General features: G+C 44.5%; 1 protein-coding gene across 5 annotated transcripts in view; it reads left to right on the top strand.

Annotated features, from left to right (window-relative positions):
* The window catches only part of KALRN (kalirin RhoGEF kinase), a 513,398-nt gene that overhangs the window by 358,058 nt on the left and 136,925 nt on the right, over window positions 1–18,415 (top strand). For all 5 annotated transcript variants that reach the window (XR_009540742.1, XM_060150454.1, XM_060150452.1 and 2 more), the window contains exons 14-16: window positions 4,365–4,560; window positions 10,426–10,592; window positions 17,771–17,890. Coding sequence is in view for 4 of the 5 variants with exons in the window: in XM_060150454.1 (XP_060006437.1) it covers window positions 4,365–4,560; window positions 10,426–10,592; window positions 17,771–17,890 (483 nt within the window). In the remaining variant the exon portion in view is untranslated. The remainder of the gene's footprint in view (window positions 1–4,364; window positions 4,561–10,425; window positions 10,593–17,770; window positions 17,891–18,415) is intronic.

Below are 18,415 nucleotides of genomic sequence, written 5' to 3'. Positions count from 1 at the left end.
GAGCCCAAGGCTACTGCTAAACCAAGTCCCTTGGGTCAGTTTTTGACCGCAGAATACTGGGTTCAGTGAATCTCATCTGGTAGGAAAGCTTTTTGAAGTGTCTTCCCATTTCCCACTGCCTCTTATCCTTTCTAAATTCCTGTTCACCTCCTTCTCGGATTTTCCTTGTGGCTGTGGCTCTAGAGTAGATAATTGTTAGAACAGAAACACTGCCAGTGTATCTCTCATATCCTCACATGCCAATTAATTCAGAAGAGTGAGGCAGAGAGAGGCCACTGGAGCCCAGAGAGGAGCTGAGTGAGCCAGGAGCCGAGATGGAGCTAATGGAGTGGAAGGAGAAAGCAAAATAGGTGGATTGAAAGCTGAATGCCCTGTGGGTACTTTCTATTCCATCTTTCACTCATTTGGTTCAGGCCCTAGTTTCTGCCTAGTACAAATTCTTCCAGGTTTCTTTTCCAAATGGAGTTAGATCACCAGATCAATCCCCAGACAGGTTTTTCATTTCATGGCTTTGTCTCTGTATTAGCAAATTAGCCCATGTCCCATGTTATGAGATAAGCCGGAGAAAAACGTCAGGTTTTGGGGGTGTCGTGAAGCTCTTCATGACAGAGGGGTGACTTTGAAGGGCAGTGAGGACTTGAACAGACTGGGAGGAGGGACAAGGATGTCTCAGGGCTGCTGGACCAGAGAAGGTGATTGGAGAGGGCAGAGCTACTTCTCAGGATCAGGGAGTAAACCAGATGCCTGGTTCACATAACAGAAGAGCATGAGATTGGGACCAGAAAGCTAGGTTTGTTCATTAGCTGTAAAGCAAGCTTCAGGTTTGAAAACTAATTTTTTTCTTAAAAAAAAAAAAAAAGAGCCCCTGCTATAATGCCAACCTTGTGCCCCAGAAAGAAGGTGGAGAGAGGGAAGCCAATGACAGAATATTCCTTGAGGAAACAGAAAATACTCAGGAAAGAAAATATTTACACTCCAGCCAACATTCGAAATTCATAAATCAGACTATTTCCAGGCTCTTGGCATCAGTTCTTGGGGATTTGGGAAGAGAGTCAGACATGACTGTGTGTAGACCCAGGGAGCGAGACTTGGAAGGCAGGCTGTTGCATTGAGAAGCTCCTTGACATTCTCATTCTTCAGGCTTCATGACAGACTTGGGTCCTTCAGCTCAATGGTATTGAGAGGTACGGGTGGAGGAGGGGAAGGCAGGAATATAGAAACACCAGATATAGAATCCTAGGCATACTTCACATTTGCTTTAGATTCAGATTCCCAAGATACCAGACCTCTGAGCCTCACTGTCCCCAACCAAAGCACCTCACCTTTGCTCTGCCCTAACCAGGACCCTCGACACTTGCCTTTCTGCTCCACAGACTCAGACCTTGGGACCCCTCTGGGATCTTCCTGCAGCAAACAGCTTCTTTATAGACTCAGTTTCATGAAAACAAAACAACAACTAAAATGTGAAGAAAAGGCAGACTCTTCCTCTCGTGCTTGTTTTCTTATTTTTATTTTCCTTAAGCTTGTAGACAGGGAAATGGACTAAAAATTTTGTTTGGTCTATTTTCCATATATTATCTGATAAATGACTTATATCCAGCATATATTAAGAACTCTTACAAATCTATAGTCAAAAGATAACCTAGCTTTTGAAAAATGAGCAAAAAACTCAACACTTTCTAAAAGTAGATACCAACGGTCAATAAGCATATGAAAATGTGCTCACCACCGTGAGTCATCAGGGAAATACAAGCTCAAACCATAAGAAGATACCACTTCACACCCACTAGCTTGGCTAAAATTAAATAGACTGATCATACGAAATGACGGTGAGCATCTAGAACTTTCACAGGGAATGCGAAATTCCTCTTGGGAATGTTAAACATACACTTACCCTATGACCCTACAGTTGCACTCCTAAGTGACCCTCAAGAGAAATGAAAACCAGTGTCCACAGTAAAACTTGTGCAAGAACTTTCACATCAGCCTTATTCGTAATAGCCAAACACTGAAAACAACCCAGGGGTTCACCAGCTAGAGGATAGATATACAAATCACGGAATCTCTATACCGTGGAACTCAGCAGTAGCAAGGAATGAACTGATGCAATACAGATAAATCTTAAATACAGTGTGTTGAACACAGAAGCTAGACATGAAAGAGTCCATACTGTATGATTTCATTTGTATGGAATCTAAGAATCTGTGAGGATAGAAATCAGAAAATGGCACCTGAAGTGGGGCAGGGGCAGGAACTGACTGGAAAGGATGACTCCCTAGGGTGATGGAAAGGTCCTATATTTTGTTTTTCGTGACGGCTACACCAGTAACTAAACTTGTCAAAACTCATAGAACTGAATGCTTAAAATTTATGTATCTTATTATATGTAAATTGTACTTCAATTTTTTTAAATACAGGAAGGAAAAACGTAGCTATAGGCCTAGTCTACAAAGGCCTATTCATTCTATAAATTATCTCTTATAAATTATAAGTTATCTTATTTTTCTCAGTTTAACTCCTTTCTCTAGTTAGAGAATGAAGTGCTTTTCAAAGATGGGATATAGGGACTTCCCTGGCTGTCCAGTGGTTAAGACCTTGCCTTCCAATGCAGGGGGTGTGGGTTCGATCCCTGGTCGGGGAGCTAAGATCCCACATGCCTCGCGGCCAAAAAAACAAAACATAAAACAGAAGCAATAATGTAACAAATTCAATAAAGACTTTAAAAATGGTCCACATCAAAAAAAAAAATCTAAAAAAAAAAAAAAGACAGGATATAACAAAAACCTGTTTGCCTACCAACCTGCTGGTTCCCGGATCCCCAAGGGCTCCCCACAATAAGTAGATACTAGGTTTTCGGGCTGAGCTCAGTGGATCCCTTAGTTGAGGTGGCAGCATGAGGTGAGAACCCATGACACTGAAGGTAATATTTTTACAGTTCCCCATTTCTGCTTCAAAGAGAGAAAGTGTACTTTCAGTGGAGGAAAGTCTTACTGTTAGACAAAGAGTGGAATCCTGTGCCCGGGATGGCAGCCCCTCACAAGGGACTGCTTGCCTTTCCCATCCCAGCCTTTATGGCCCCAGCACAGCATGGAACATCACCATCTCTCAGCTGCATCTTTCCTTCTCTTTGTCCCCTGATGCTCCTGGACAGCAGTGTTTGCTAATTGGGAAGGTTATGCCACATGTCAGCTGGGATGAGACCCAGCATGATGAAAATCACTAAGCTGGGCTCTGGGCCGTGTGCTTAGGCTGCCTGGGCCATACTGCAACTGTGTGATCTGGGGTGAGGCTTCCATTGCCTCTTCCCAGAAAAGAGGGTGACAGCACCTGTGCCATTGCCGTCACAGGGCTACCACAGGGCTAGCATGCGATAACAGACTTGAAAACCGTTTTAGAAAAGGTTTTATTTGATTCACGTATCAGGTGGAAATTATCCAATTCAATACTTCTGAGTTCTTACTATGTGGATGACAGCAACGATTGTAAAGGAAGAATAGGATTCAGTCTCCATTTGCAGGCACATATTTGCGAGTAAACGAGGGCACATCACGGGAGTGAAGGTGTAGAGCAATAACCAATTAGCAAAGTCATACTAGGGCAAGGTTTTCCTTGACTGCATGTTCAGTCTTCATTAGACTCATTCATGCCTCAATAGAGTTTAATCTGCTTGGATTTCTAGAGGTAAGTTATATATTTATACCTCGTTTTGTTACCACTTCCTGGTATCAGCCATTGTAGCAGAGAGAATACTGTACAACAGAACATGGGAACCAGATCAGGGCCCCTGGGTTTGGGGTCTAACCAATTGTGTAACCTCGGGCCATTTACCGGGATTCTCCAGCCCCCTGTTTCTGGTTCTTGAAAAGAGTTAGACACAGTACTTAATTTCTGAGGCCCTCTCCAATGCTGAGATCTTTACAACAATGGCTGTGGTATGGTGGACAAAGTCTTTGCAGTCAGGAGAAGAACTGAGTATTGTCCTCAGGTCGTGCCCCTCATGAGCAGGGTGAACTCTGGGCAAAGCATTCCATCTGTGTGAGTGAGCGTCAGCTTCTCTTCTGTGAGATGGACCTGGGATGTCCAGCCTGCCTGCCTCTCCAGGTTACTGTGGGAGTAGGATGAGATGGAGTGTGAAAACCTTTCTAAACCATAATCCATCATGTAAGTGTTTGCTGCTGCTGTAGACATTGAAACACAGGGAGAACACTTTTAAAGGCATGCATACGTGGGTGCATGGCACCATTGCTTAAACGTAGTCTAGGGGTCAAAAAAGAGATGCAAAGTAGAGACAGATGTGAAGCTTGGGTTAGTTAATAAGGCTCTTGTGGACCAGTGAGCCTGCACTGATGGTGGTTCCCTCACAGGTGACGGCAGAGCTAGATGCCTGGAATGAGGACTTGCTTCGGCAGATGAATGACTTCAACACGGAGGATCTGACGCTGGCAGAGCAGCGGCTGCAGCGCCACACGGAGCGGAAGCTAGCCATGAACAACATGACCTTCGAGGTCATCCAGCAGGGCCAGGATCTGCACCAGTACATCATGGAGGTCCAGGCCTCAGGTAGGCGACCTGTCCCGTGCTCCTGCTTCTGGTGGGGAGATGATGAAGACAAGGACAGCAGCTTGACTCCAACAAGCCCTTCCGCTCCACTCACTCATTCTCTTCCCACAGGTACAAGGAACAGAGGTTTTTGACCCCACGTTTGACCCCATGAAAAAGAAACGGAAGCATGAGAGCTGAAATTGTTTGTCTGAGGTTGCCCAGTTAGGCTATGATAAAAATAGGAATAGGGCCATGTTCTCCTGGTGCTGTGGGGAGAAGGGGAAAAACCAATGATGGAAATTAGCACAGATCCAAAAACATGGTGGTCTGGAGAAATAAACCAGGTGGGCTGCAAAGGCCGTCAGGCATCCTTGTGAATTGTATTCAGATGTACGTACGGATGCTGCTGTCCCACCCCTGTGCCCTGCACACACTCTCCTGCCCTGTCCTCCACCGCCGGAGCCGGCTCCTCATTCCAGTCCAGGCCTCTCTGTCCTCATTTTTCTTAAAACTGTCTGTGCTTGAGTGTAAGAAGTACTGATAAAGTTTATGGCGAGGTCATATAAATTTTATAACTTCTCAAAAAACACATGGCCAAGTTACCCAGGCTTGACTTCTTTTCCTGCTCAGGATTTATTCACTGTTTTTTTTTTGTGGTACGCAGGCCTCTCACTGCTGTGGCCTCTCCCATTGCGGAGTACAGGCTCCAGACGCGCAGGCTCAGCGGCCATGTCTCACAGGCCCAGCCGCTCTGCAGCATGCGGGATCCTCCCGGACCAGGGCACGAACCCGTGTCCCCTGAATCGGCAGGCGGACTCCCAACCACTGCGCCACCAGGGAAGCCCTATTCACTGTTTATCCAACAAGTCCACGAACACTTAATGTTACACCTGCCACTTTCTAGAACAGCTTTTGATGTTAGAACCGGAGAGAGCCATAGCTGTCCCCTCGTCCAACTAGTCCAGAAAGAGGAAGTCACTGATCTGGACTCACACCAGTGAAGTGCCGGAACCCAGGTCTCCACACTGCCACCCACCCGGGTCCTCCAGGAAGAAGCAGATAGGGCCTCAAGCCATCAACTCTTTAAAACGTGGTCTGTCCATGTCCCTGCTGATTGTGAAGGATGTTTAAATCATGAGATTGTCAGGCAGGCTTGACTTTAGGGTACTGTGTTTCTCTTAATGACCTGATAGAGGACATAGCAGCATTCAAAGAACTTCACTTCTAACCAGAGGAGAGACAATCTGGTAAATTCTATTTACTTTGGTCAGTATAATCTTTCCTTGAATTTTCATTTGTTGCGAACAGGCTGCAACTGCCTATGAGAGCCAGGCCTGTTTACAGGGTGCAGCCCACGCTCCACACAGCTCCAAGAAGCCCCTTCATTCACATCATAGTCTATGTGGGGACTATTTTTAAAATGACAGTGCCCAGATGCTGTGATCTAACACCCCTGAATGGGACTTGGGCGTCGGCAAAAGCTCCTCAGGTGATACCACTGGGCAGCCAGGGCTGAGAACCATTGCTTTTCATCTTGATGGTTAAATCACAGCAGCTGATATCTATGACGTGCCCCAGGACAACGACTTCCAAATGTGGTCCCAGCTCAGCAGCATCCGCATTACCCGAGAACTTGTTAGAAATGCAAGTTCAAGGGCCCATCCCGAGAACCTGCCACGTCAGAATCTCTTGGGGGTGAGGCCCAACAGTCTGTTTCAGTAAGCCCTCTAGGTGATTCTGATGCACTAATGTAGGACCACTGATCAGGACCTACTCTAAGTGTGGGCCCTGAACCAGCAGCTGGCAGCATCACTCTAGAGCTGATTAGAAAGGCAGAATCCCAGACTTGCGAATCTGAATCTGCATTTTAACAAAATCTTCAGGTAAGTCATGTGCATGTTAAAGTTTGAGAAGCAGTGTTCTTGGCCACAGCCGTACCTTTTCAAGGCCTTATTAGGGAAGGGGGAAACTGTGACTGAGAACCTTGTCTGGACTCAGGGTTTCACCCTACAACTTGTCCTCACGATGCTTGCCATAGACCGATCTCCAACTAAGATGCGGAACCATGAGAGGATGCAGATGTAGTACCTAGAAGAGAGGCTGTGCAGAGAAACTGCAGGGATGCTCATCCCCCGTCCCTTCATCCCTCAGTATGGACGTGTCTGGCAGGTGGAGCGCCTCATCTGCCTGAAAACCTGTGGCACGTAGGAGCAGGATGCTGGCGTGACCTTGGGCAAGTGCACCTCTGTCCAAGAGCCAGGTATCCTTGGTAACGGAAAGACTGCCGGGAGCTGGCAGTCCCTGAAGACTGGCTGTGCTTGGCAGCCACCTTAACCATGAGGGCTGAGTGGGTGAAAACACCCCAAGCAGATGGGCTGCCCACCCCCACATATCCTGTTCTCGGAATGAGCCTTGTCAAAAGAGCCTGATTGGCCTCTTCAGTCTCTGCTGGGACTGGCTGTTCCCCTGCTGGGACTGGCTGTTCCCCTGCTGGGAACAGGGGGAACAGCTGGCTGTTCAGTCTGGCATAGCCCATGAGGCCTCAAGGCTCTCAGGGAAGCTCTCTCTGTCTGCTGCCGTGTGCCTGTCCTGCAGAGGAGGCGTCAACCTCATCTCTGGCTTGGAGGAAGGGAGGGCAGCAACACGCCAGAGCCGGGGTCCAGGGGTGGAGGTTGGAGGTGGACCGAGAGTGGGCCTTACCGAGGACCTAGGTGGCCAAGGAAGGCAGTACTTCAGAGACACAGGACTGAGGCAATAAATGGGTTGCGCACCTACCTTGTCTGTCTAATGAACTATATTTGAACTAGAGGTAAAATAAACTATTATCTCAGAAAAAGGACAATTAGCAAAATTAAGAATTTGGTTGCTCTTTAGCCCTCCAGGCTAAAATAATTAGGGCTTATGCTTTGATTTTTATAGGAGTAAATGATTTTTATTGGATTTTTATAGGAGAAGTAGGGAATTTCCTTACACTTATTTTTTGGTATGAAGTTTGAAACATTCAGCCAGGTCCTGCCAAATCCGCCTGATGTGCCAACAACCCTAACCAAAGCAAAAGCCTTGTTTAAATCGTCAGCCTTAGCAATAGTTGGCAAAAGGGACAGTTTCTTTACTTGCTCATTGTTTAGGGTTATCTACTGGGCCTCAAGCTGGCAAGTGGCAGGGTTTGCTGGAAAGAGTCGAGGTGGAGTAAACCCACTGGCTGAATTCAAGGTCCAGCTGCACCACCAACAAGCACTTTGACTTTGGAAGTCCCTGTTCTTTCTCTGTAGACCTTAGTTTCTTCTTTTGTCCAGTGTGGCAGGCAGGCCTTCATTCCTAAAGTCCCCTCCAGTTCTCACTTGCCATGATTCAGCCTCACTGCCCCCATTGGTTATGGCCCAGGTCTTCACCCTAATGTCACCAACCATGTGACTGTTACCCATGACCTTAGGAATAAGACAGGAGCTGGGTATCCTGTGCATACGTTGCTTTTGTGGTTTAAAGCGTCAAGTTCTCTCTTTATGCAAGGTTTTTAAGTGAAAACTCTATGGAGTCTGTGGCAATGGTGCTTCAAATTTACTGTGCCTGGAAAGTACCCAGACCCAGCATTTAAATGAAGTCTTAAATTAGGTCGTGGGGGGCTTCCCTGGTGGCACAGTGGTTAAGAGTCCGCCTGCCAATGCAGGAGGCACAGGTTCGAGCCCTGGTCCGGGAAGATCCCACGTGCCGCAGAGCAACTAAGCCTGTGAGCCACAACTACTGAGCCTTCCAGCCACAGCTACTGAAGCCGGCGCTTAGAGCCCGTGCTCCACAACAAGAGAAGCCACCACAATGAGAAGCACGTGCACCGCAACAGAGTAGCCCCTGCTCACCGCAACTAGAGAAAGCCCGTGCACAGCAACGAAGACCCAACGCAGCGATAAATTAATTAACTTAAAAAAAATGAGGCTGTGAGGATCACTCTTCTCCTTGCACGTAGAGGTTAAGGGTACAGCCAGGAGCGAGAGAGATTCCCTTTGTTGGGATCCCGGCCGCACCTCTCGCTACCTGGGTGTCCTTGAGCATGTAACCCGATCTCTCTAAGCTTCACCTTCCTCAGAAGAACGGCAGTTATAGGAATCCTAACCATATGGAGTCATCGTGAGGATGCAGTGGGAGAAACACAAGCGTGGCAGAAGTTCAGTAAAGCCTGATGACTATTGTATACTCTACTGGTATTCTAGCGCATACCGAATTCTGTTGGGATGATTTGTGTTCCCGTAGCTTCGCTAGCAGCATGAGGGTAGGGCTCCTCCTTTCTTCTCTTTACGTTCCCGGTATCCAGCGGAGTGGTTATGTCTCGCCATAGCAGATTCTCAATATTAATGTTTACTGAATTAATCAAGAGTGAACATCAGTCTGGAGGAAACAGATATACGTAAAAATAATGGGCCACAAATAATTGTACTTGTGTCATAAAAGGAAAGAAAAGGCCTGTGTTCTTCCAAAATGCAAGCTACTCTGGGGTGAAGGAATGTGGATCTGGAGGAAGGGAAGAAAAGTGGATATAAAACAATCGTTCTTAGCCTGATTACACCATCTTCACCTATGTTATTTCCTGTGTTCATCTCACATTAAAAAATATATATATCAAGCAAGATAGATGAGAATGAAGGGCTGGAGTCTCAGGGCAGGCAGGGAGCCCGTTCTGGATGATTCTCTAAGCAGGTGGCTGGTCCCTTTGATGGAGCACCAGGCTAAGAAGCCCATTTGCGTGTGATGTGGCATGTGTAAGCCATGAGCTTCCCACAGAGAGATACTTTGCCCAGGCCCAGCATACTAAACACCAGAGATGCATGCAGGGTGAAAACGAGCTGGAAGAAAATCTGCATTGTGGCTGGAAACAGGGATCCACTTCTGCAGATGGATCTTAAATTACATTTTAAAAAGTAAACATGGAGGCCAAGGGTCATCCCATGTTGCCTAGCGCTGCAAAGGTAGAAATTTTGTATTTCTTCTTGTTTTTTTATTTCAGTCAAGGAGATGCTCTACCTCATCCCCTTGGTAATTGCAGACAGTAACTGGAGGGAGTTGACTGCTAAAAGAACAAGTCGTTCTCTTCTCTGTCTCCCACAGATATTTCAGGAGCTGGGCCTTGGAATTATGAAACTGACAGAAAAAATAAACCTGAAAAGATACTGAAATTATTACCATGTAACACCAGAAAAAAATTTCCCACTCTCCCATATTGTTCTTATATAAAGCACTATTTTTGCTTCTAGAAAACAATTTCCTTTAGCGTGTGCGGACTTTCCTTATATGCCCCCACTGTGTCAGGCAGGTGTGTTGGTGGCGGCAGTGATGAACTTCTGAGTTGCTTTTTTAGGGGACCTAAGTAGTTGGCTAAGAAAATCACCACTGGCCAACTATTCTCTTCAGAATGGACTTAGCATCCAATGGTAAATGGCATCTGACCAGCTAAAAGAGAGGGTGCCTTTGGCAGAAGTTCCTGAGACAGGGTCTCTGGGGCTTTGTTTTGTATTTCCCAATGTGATCCAGAGGCTCGGTTGTGAATATCCTGGGTGTAGGCGAACTGCCCAGCAGGGACTGCTGTATGCGGCCTTGTCTGGGATGGAATCCAGAGGACCACCTCTTTGACTCCAGTTGATAAGGAGCTGATCATCTGTTGAAGAGTTGTTTCCTGACAAAGGATCAGTTAATCCAAAAGAGAAAGCATGGTTCGAGTATCCCAAACAAAGACCCGTTCTGGTGATCTATCCAGTTTCACTGAGGGATATGCAGAGGTTGGGAGGGTGCTGATGATGGCTGTTTCCAGATTCCAGCTTTCATGTGCATATAGAAGGAAATGTAGTCTTTACGGTACTACCTGGTTTTTAATGGTTTACATTTTGTTTAAATCAGGAATTGAGTTAATCTGTGAAAAAGACATTGATCTGGCAGCCCAGGTGCAAGAGCTATTGGAGTTTCTCCAGGAGAAGCAGCACGAGTTGGAGCTCAACGCAGAGCAGACCCATGAGCGGCTCGAGCAGTGTCTCCAACTGCGGCACCTCCAGGCGGAGGTCAGACAGGTGAGCCTGACCCTCCTCCTGCAGGCTGGGCTTCCCAGTGGCTGAGTCTGGCCTGGGCCTGCTCCTGGAACGGGGTAAGGCATACAGAGCCACCGGTATAGCCAGAATTAGGAAATAGGTAAGTTAAGGAGTGGTTGTATTCGTTTCTGAAAGCTAGGCTGCTATCTACTGACTCTAACAAATAGATCTAATGGTACAGTGGCTCAAACTACAAGTGCATTATTTCTCTGACATATAACAATCTAAGGAGAGCACCTCAGTGCTGTTCCAAGTTGCCCTCAGTCACTGAATCGATTCTCTTCCTTTCTATCCTCAGCCCTGCCCAGAGTTCAGAGGAAATGCAAAGCCTGTATCAATAAACATATTCAGGCTTTAGAGCCAGCTTGATTAATTTGTGTGCCTAGTACAGGACCTGACATATACTTGAGAATCAATAAGGGGTAGCCATCCTTCAGTTCCCATCATTCTTTTCAATGTATGTGCGGTTCTTATAAGAAAATGTTCTAGTCACATTAAAGCCAATTTTAAAAAGAAAAGAGTACTTACCTGTATGAGACATGATACTAGCTATCTTTCTAAGGGACATCCCTGTGCCATTCCTAGGGATCTCTAGGAACATACACACAATGACCAATGACACATTTAAAAAATACTACATATTTATATTATGAACAGACTAAGTGGGAATTTTTAGCATAATTATTGGGGATTTCCTATTTAGACAAAGTGGGATTGAAGAAATACAAATGTAATTATAGTTCCATTTATTGAGTGTTGTGTGCCTTTTATACCTATCTCTTGATCAATCCTCACAACCATTCTGTGAAGCAGATATTACTCTCCTTTCAGAGGAAGTCACCAAAGCTTAGAAAGGTCACCAGACAGGTCACACTGAGGAAAGACCTCACCTTCACCCTCCACGGGTGCAGGAGGGCTTCCCTGCAGGGCAGAGCTCATAGCACTTCCGTGTTTCCTCCTTGTGCTCCAGACTCTCCCAAGCAGCCCTGTCCCCCTGCTTCCTCTAGGGGGAGCCCCACCCAAAACCTCCTAAGCAGAGACACATCTTCCTCTTTTAACTGTTCTTTCTTATGTTCAGTGACTGCTAGAGCTTTTAGATTTGTCTATTAATTTAGCACAGGGAACAAAAACATCATATTTTATTTAATTATTGCTCGGTCCCTTTTATTCAGGGTATTCCTTGCTAATGCCTATGTTTTAATTATATATTATTTATTATAATGTGAAAAATTATCTCCTCTGCTCCCCTTCTTTTCCAAAGAGTACTCAGAGTCCACACATTCTGTGCTGAAGATCAATCTTGAGCACAGGTGACATCACTGAGCCCCAGGCAAAGCCAGATACAGCACTGCCGTCCAGGTTGTTTTCTGTTTAATTACACGGGGGTCACACCTGAATGTCTGGTGAGACTTGTTACTCGTGGGGACGTGGTAGAAATCCTAGCAGGCCCAGAGCAGTGATGAGTATTCAAATTCTGAATCTCTTGGCAGTAATGATAGTACTTTCTTTTCATATGAGAAGTACTTTCTCGTTTGTGATCTCGGTTTAGGAGAACAGGCCCATGAGAGAAAGTGGTGGACGTTTAGTTTACAAATGAGGAAACTGAGGTACCATAGGGTGAGTGCTCCCAGGGCCTATTGACTACTTAGCTGAAACTTGAGCCCAAGCCTCTGAAATACAAGGTCCTACAATTTGCCTCTGCTGGACCCCACTCCCACCCTGGAGTTCCGGGAGAAATAGACAGAAGCTCTCCAGCAGAATGCGGTCCGGGCTTTCCCTGGCCTCCATGTCTGAGAAGATGGGCAGGCATGGCCTACACCTGGCCGACCAAGCAGTGGGCTCAGCAGGCCGTGGGAGTTCTCCTCTACTGTTTGTTCACGTCTTCTCAATAAACCAGATAACAGGAGACATATTCCTAATTGACTTGGAAATGAAATATATAATTTTGCTTTTGTTCCTGGTTTTGTATTTTATTTATTTTTGCTACAGCATTCATAGTAGAGCCAACTTCCTAATTATGTTCTTCTTGGCTGAGATGAAAATGGAAATGAAATGAGTTTTCATCCTCCAGGTATCCATTCTGTACAGGATAGGTAGTTTGTCGAGTGGGAAAGTAGATTATCTATGTATGGATCATCAGGCCTGACTAATATCTGTGTACGTTCCTGTTCAGTGTTTCATGAATTGGAGGACAAAAAAGAATTCTTCTGCAGGAGTGAGAACATTCCTTCTCCTTCTCTCCACCACGGCAAGGATGACACACAGGGGGACTGTAGTTCAAAACGGCACTGGATTGCTGGGGGTCAGCCTTTAGGAAAAGCGCGAAGGACTGCGGCCCTTGGAGGTGCTGAGGGACCACTGCTCCGTTAAGCCACCGCGCCTCATTAGACAAGCTTGTTCTCCTTGTTAGTGTGCCTCTTCCTTTAGGGGTCGTCTGACCCAGTTTCGGACAAAGCATTCGCGTTTGATGGAAGTTGGTGGAGCAGGAAATATTGACTTGGAAGCTGTTGACGCTTGGAAGGAGGGACTTAATTTAGATGTCAGTACTGATCACTTGGGCTAAATTTAGACACTAGCTTGAGAGTTTCTTTTTTGAATATACTGAAAGAAAGAGAGAGAGAGAGAAAGAAAAAGAAAAGAAAGGAAGGAAGAAAAAAAGAAAGGGAAAGAGAAAGAGAGAAAGGGAGGAGGGAGGGCGGGAAGGAAGGAAGGAAGGAAAAGAAAAGAAAGAAAGAGAAAGAAAGAGACCCCTTAACTGAAGTGCCATCAATGGGGAGAGAAAGGGAGAGGCCACCATGTGTTACGATACAGCTCTGTCGCTAGAGCTCAGAGATTAAAGGTTTAGATTTGGCCTTCACAACCTCATGTGCAGTTACACCACAACTATATTAAACTGAAGCTCTGAGGAGAGGTAATGTCACGGACATTGACTGAAAATTATTTTCAAGTATTTAGAACAAATGAAACTGATTCATGCAATTGACTTGCTTTCTGAGGGATTACATAGGACTTTGTATCTAAGATAAATGGCCCCAACGTCTCCAGAGAAATGCTGGATCTTGAAAGGAAACCATTCCCCTGATTCCTATGGTCCAGAGCCATAGACCACCCAGATGCCCCCTTTCTTCTAGAAAAATAGTTCAGATCATTCCCCAGACCCCACAGAATGCTCTGATTGCTTTCCAGGAAAATTGCTACTCTGGTAAGGATAGCCTCACATTTATTAGATAATTCAGGAAGATTTGAAAAACCTATTTAATGGTCATAAAACTAAGTGAATTTCCATGTTTCCTGCAGAGCAATGCATTTAGCAGAAAATAGGCCGAAATGGATTTATAAGATGTAGGAGCTCTAAGCTTTGGGGAAAGAAATTGTACTTATCATTTGTCTACTAAAGACATTGACTTAAATTACCCCTGTGGACCAAATACTGGCCAAAGTTTGCATATGATCAAGATGGAAATTTAAATCAAAGGAGAAGATATCCTCTCCTCATATTCCTGTATAGAATACTGTTTCATTCTGTTCACTGTACATAAAAGCTAGAAAGGAGTTGGAGTAGATCCAAAAGAGAGGCAGCCCTAGGTACAAGGACTATCCATTTGTTTCAAAATGGAGATAATTAGGAAGACACACAGTCATAGTCTATAAAACCCTGAGGGATGGACACATATAATCTAATAAATTGTGAATTTTTAGAACTGAGAAACACTAGAAATATGGCAGGCTCCCAGTTACCACCTGAGGGGCTGATGGTTTTCCTGTGGCTAGAGTTTCAGAAATCATTGTGCCTTGTAATAAGTCATCTGCAGTAGCAGGAGTTAGACTCAGTGTCCTTCAGTGCAACCTCGTAGCTTTCCTGTCAGTGTGGCCTAGGGAACACAGCCATAGCCAAGCAGCTTCCCCAGCCCACGTGGCTACAATGTCCAGCTTGCCCAGCTTAGGTGGTGTCATCATTTTGGACATTCACGTCCAGTTAGCCACATCCATGCTTCTAACTCAGGGTTATCTGAACTTTCTTGGCCTGAGGAACCAATAGATCTCCATCTTCAGTTCCCCCCTCACCCCTGACTGAGCTGAACTGGTTGCCTAGCCCCCAAGTCCCCAAGCAGCAATACTCTTCCCATCCCTCATTTCTGCAGAGCTAAGTTCCTCTGGTATCTATGGTTATAGGGTCAGTCTCTGAATTTTGAAAGAAGTATGGAATAGTATGGCTCAAAATGACCTTCACAGACCATCTATCTTATCAGTAAACTGTTGTCTAAGATGAATGATCAATATAAAATGTTCATGTTAAGGATTACATTATATGGTTTGCAAAATACTTTTACATTAATTATTTCATTTCATCCATACCCTGCGATTTACCATTTTCCAGTTAAGAAAACTGAGCCTCAGAGAGATTAAGTGATGTTTCCAAAGTCATGCAGCTCAAGATTAGTAGGACCACCATTTTCGCATGTTTGTTACAAAATTTCTTCTACTACCTTTCTCTCATTTGGATGATCACACAAGAATAAATAGCCAATTTTATGAACTAGAAAGATAAAGGATGACAGTAATAGAAAATTATACCAACAAGAGTTAGCATTGATCAGAGCACAAAGACTGATGATAATAAAACAGCTAAGTATTTACATCACATCAGAATATGTCAATAAGCTCTACAAATACTAGAATAAAAGTTAATATTCCTAACCTTTTTCTCTTCTCATTGTGAGAGGTGTAAATGAAGAATCATAGCATTAGCTGGTTTTGCCTCAAAACTAAAAATCGCTAGCACCACCATCATCAGGCTTTGCATTTTACGGTACGCTACATCCAGCCTGATATAGGAAGGGGAGGTACCATTATCCTATCTTTACAGATGAAAAAGCTGAGGCTCAGAGGAGTTAAGTGGTTTTACCAGGCAGTAACAAAGCCAGGTATTCTGACTTCAGATTTTATGCTCTTTCTACACATTCCCAGTTTTGCTTCTAGAACTGAGTCTGGGACTTCAGCATGGGAGGTTTGATTTTAGGAAGATAAAAATACTTGGTAGTTTAATCATTGGCATCAGTCCCACCCCTGAACCCAAGCCATTGATTGAACTACAGTGCATTTTTATCTTCCTAAAATCAAACCTCCCATGTTGAAGTCCTGGAATGCCTATGTAAACAACATTTGGGAAATAAAAATGAACAAGGATATCAAGGATATGGCATCATTTAATGAAAGATGTAGAGACTAAAACCTATAGTATTTCTAAATGGAAAACCCGGTAGATGGTGACCTCACAACCATAGCTATAACTGATGTTTTCAGTTGGCTGAAACTAGAGAGGAAAATATTCCAGCAAGACTCAGGAGGCCCAGAGGGAATCAAATTGTCCCTCAAGCATTGATTTGTGATGCACATTGAGAAAATGTTTCTCTGACACCCTCAAGTGAATCTTGAACCAAGCAAGATGTGATGAATCACTGCAGAAGGACTTAACGTCGTTCAAAAATATAAATTGTGAGCTCCATTTTCCAAAGAGGTGAAGCGTTTGGGCATGCAATCCATGGATGCATGTACCCGAACTTGCAGCCAGCTTTTAGAAATCATTAACACCTCTGTAGTCAGCCAGCTACAGCACACCAGTGGCATCAGAGATTTCACACATACGCTCTGAGCAGTTATTTCCTGGAACTAATTGCTTTACAGATTGGCATCTCATCCACAATCTGCCAGACTGCCCATGAATTAACATCTCAATTCCAAGTAGCCCAGCTTCAGTGGGATTTATGTCCCGATGTTATCCGTGCACAATATGGTATCAGTCATTTTCTGCCTAAGGAGGACATTTGAGAAATGCCTGTGAGGGTTATGGAATAGGAGACCAGACTTAATATTTTTCTAATTGTTTAACATGAAGAAGTTGAGAGAAGAAGAAAAAAAATCTGAAACAGATTGTGGTGTCTTCTGCTTTGCCTTGAGGGAACAGATGGATGGTATTTACTGATCTTAACGTTTCAGAAGAATTTTTATTTCCTCTCCAAGCAAACTCTCAGACTCCTTAATAAAGCAAATATTTGGCAATTTTCTGATGACCAAACACAAGGTAGATCTTCAAGGCCTGTTACTTCCAGTTTGATTATTTGCACTTAACTCTATTAGCTGGATTATTGCCACATCTCTATTTTAGCTGGGACTGTCTAGACAGTGTCAGCTATTTCTCCTTCTATTTTAATATTCCCTAGCTGAGTTTTCTTTCCCCCAGTACTAATTAAGGTCACCTAGAAATTTTACTCAGCCTAGCCATTGCCTCTAACTAATTTAAATCAATTATAACATATTCTCCCTTTTTCTAATGATCCAGTGTATGGATGATTCATGCTATTTTGCTTGTTTTATTTCTCCTCCCTTTGGATTGTTTAACCAATCAAAGCTCCAACCTGTCTACTCTTGGCTATTTTGCAAGGTATAGGAGGTTGGACACACTGCTCAGGTGTGACTTGGGTATTTTCCACGGCGACTTGGGTATTTTCACTCTTTCAAAAACGTTACTGCATACCTGTCGTATGAAAGGTACTGTGCTAGGCATTGGGTGAGATTAAAATACGACTCATATATTACTCTGGTCTTCCGGAAGTTTACATTGTAAGGGGAGGAGATGAAACATAGGTCGAAATAACTGAATAAGGCAGGCTTTGGTGAGTGCCACAAAGGTGGTACATGCAAAATGATCTGGGTTTCACTAGATGACGAAGAGATTGTTCCTAATGGGAGTGGTTAGGTATAGAAGATTTCAAGCAGTTGTTGATATTTGAATTGGGCCTTAAAAAAATGAAAGGGATACCAACAGATGGAATTTATTTATTTATACCGTACCATGTTCCAGATGGAACCTCGGAAACATACATACAATGCAATCAGATGAAGTAATGTTTAAATTAAGGGGCTGAGGAGCCTGGGATTGAGGAGTGATAAGGGTAGGAAAGAAAAGATGAAGCTGGAATGAGGTTGGTACTTAAAATAAGTACCTTACGGCACAAGGTATGAGGCAAATTTAAGGAGATTTTAATTATCCAGACTCTTCCTGCCCTGTCTTCAACTGTGGGTAGGAGATAGCAAGCTCTTTGACTGAAGGGCCTGTCACAGAAAGGCCATTCACCTGTGCTCTTGTCCCAACTCCCTAGGTCCTGGGATGGATCCGCAATGGGGAGTCAATGCTGAACGCCAGCCTGGTCAACGCCAGCTCTTTGTCGGAAGCAGAGCAGCTGCAGCGAGAACACGAGCAGTTCCAATTGGCCATCGAGGTAACACCCAAATCTGGCTGCACTGTCCTCCCTTCCCCTCTCTACTCTGCACCTTAGGCAGGATGATTCCTCAAGATGTGGGTCTTCCTTTATGTGGTGAAGCCATTACTCTTTCTAGAGAAATGGGCCAGGTAGCCTCCCTATGACCCAGGAATTGATGGAGAAACAAATGCAGGGCTTCATCACCCCAAGGAAGCCTGGTATTGGAAGACAAGTATTCACACTCCAAATGTGGATCTTTCTTACTTATTGGTACCTTTAACTTTCAAGGCCCCTGGTCCACTGAGTTTTTTATACATTATGGACTATGCACCATGTGAGAAATGTAAAGCTAAAAGGTTAGAAGTCACCTCTAGTTGAAGCTCCCTCAGAATTGAGGATAAACAACTGCAGAAGTCATTAGTAAACTAGGATTCCATTTTTAAACATTTGGTTTACATGTAACATTTAGATTCCATTGTCAGATCAGCCTTTTAACAAGAGTAGTGAGCACGGGAGCAGACTGTACTAGATAGTTTGATTCAC

The sequence above is a fragment of the Lagenorhynchus albirostris genome, chromosome 5 (assembly GCF_949774975.1).
Source record: "Lagenorhynchus albirostris chromosome 5, mLagAlb1.1, whole genome shotgun sequence".
NCBI lineage: Eukaryota > Metazoa > Chordata > Mammalia > Artiodactyla > Delphinidae > Lagenorhynchus > Lagenorhynchus albirostris.
This window is presented reverse-complemented; position numbering and strand designations above follow the sequence as displayed.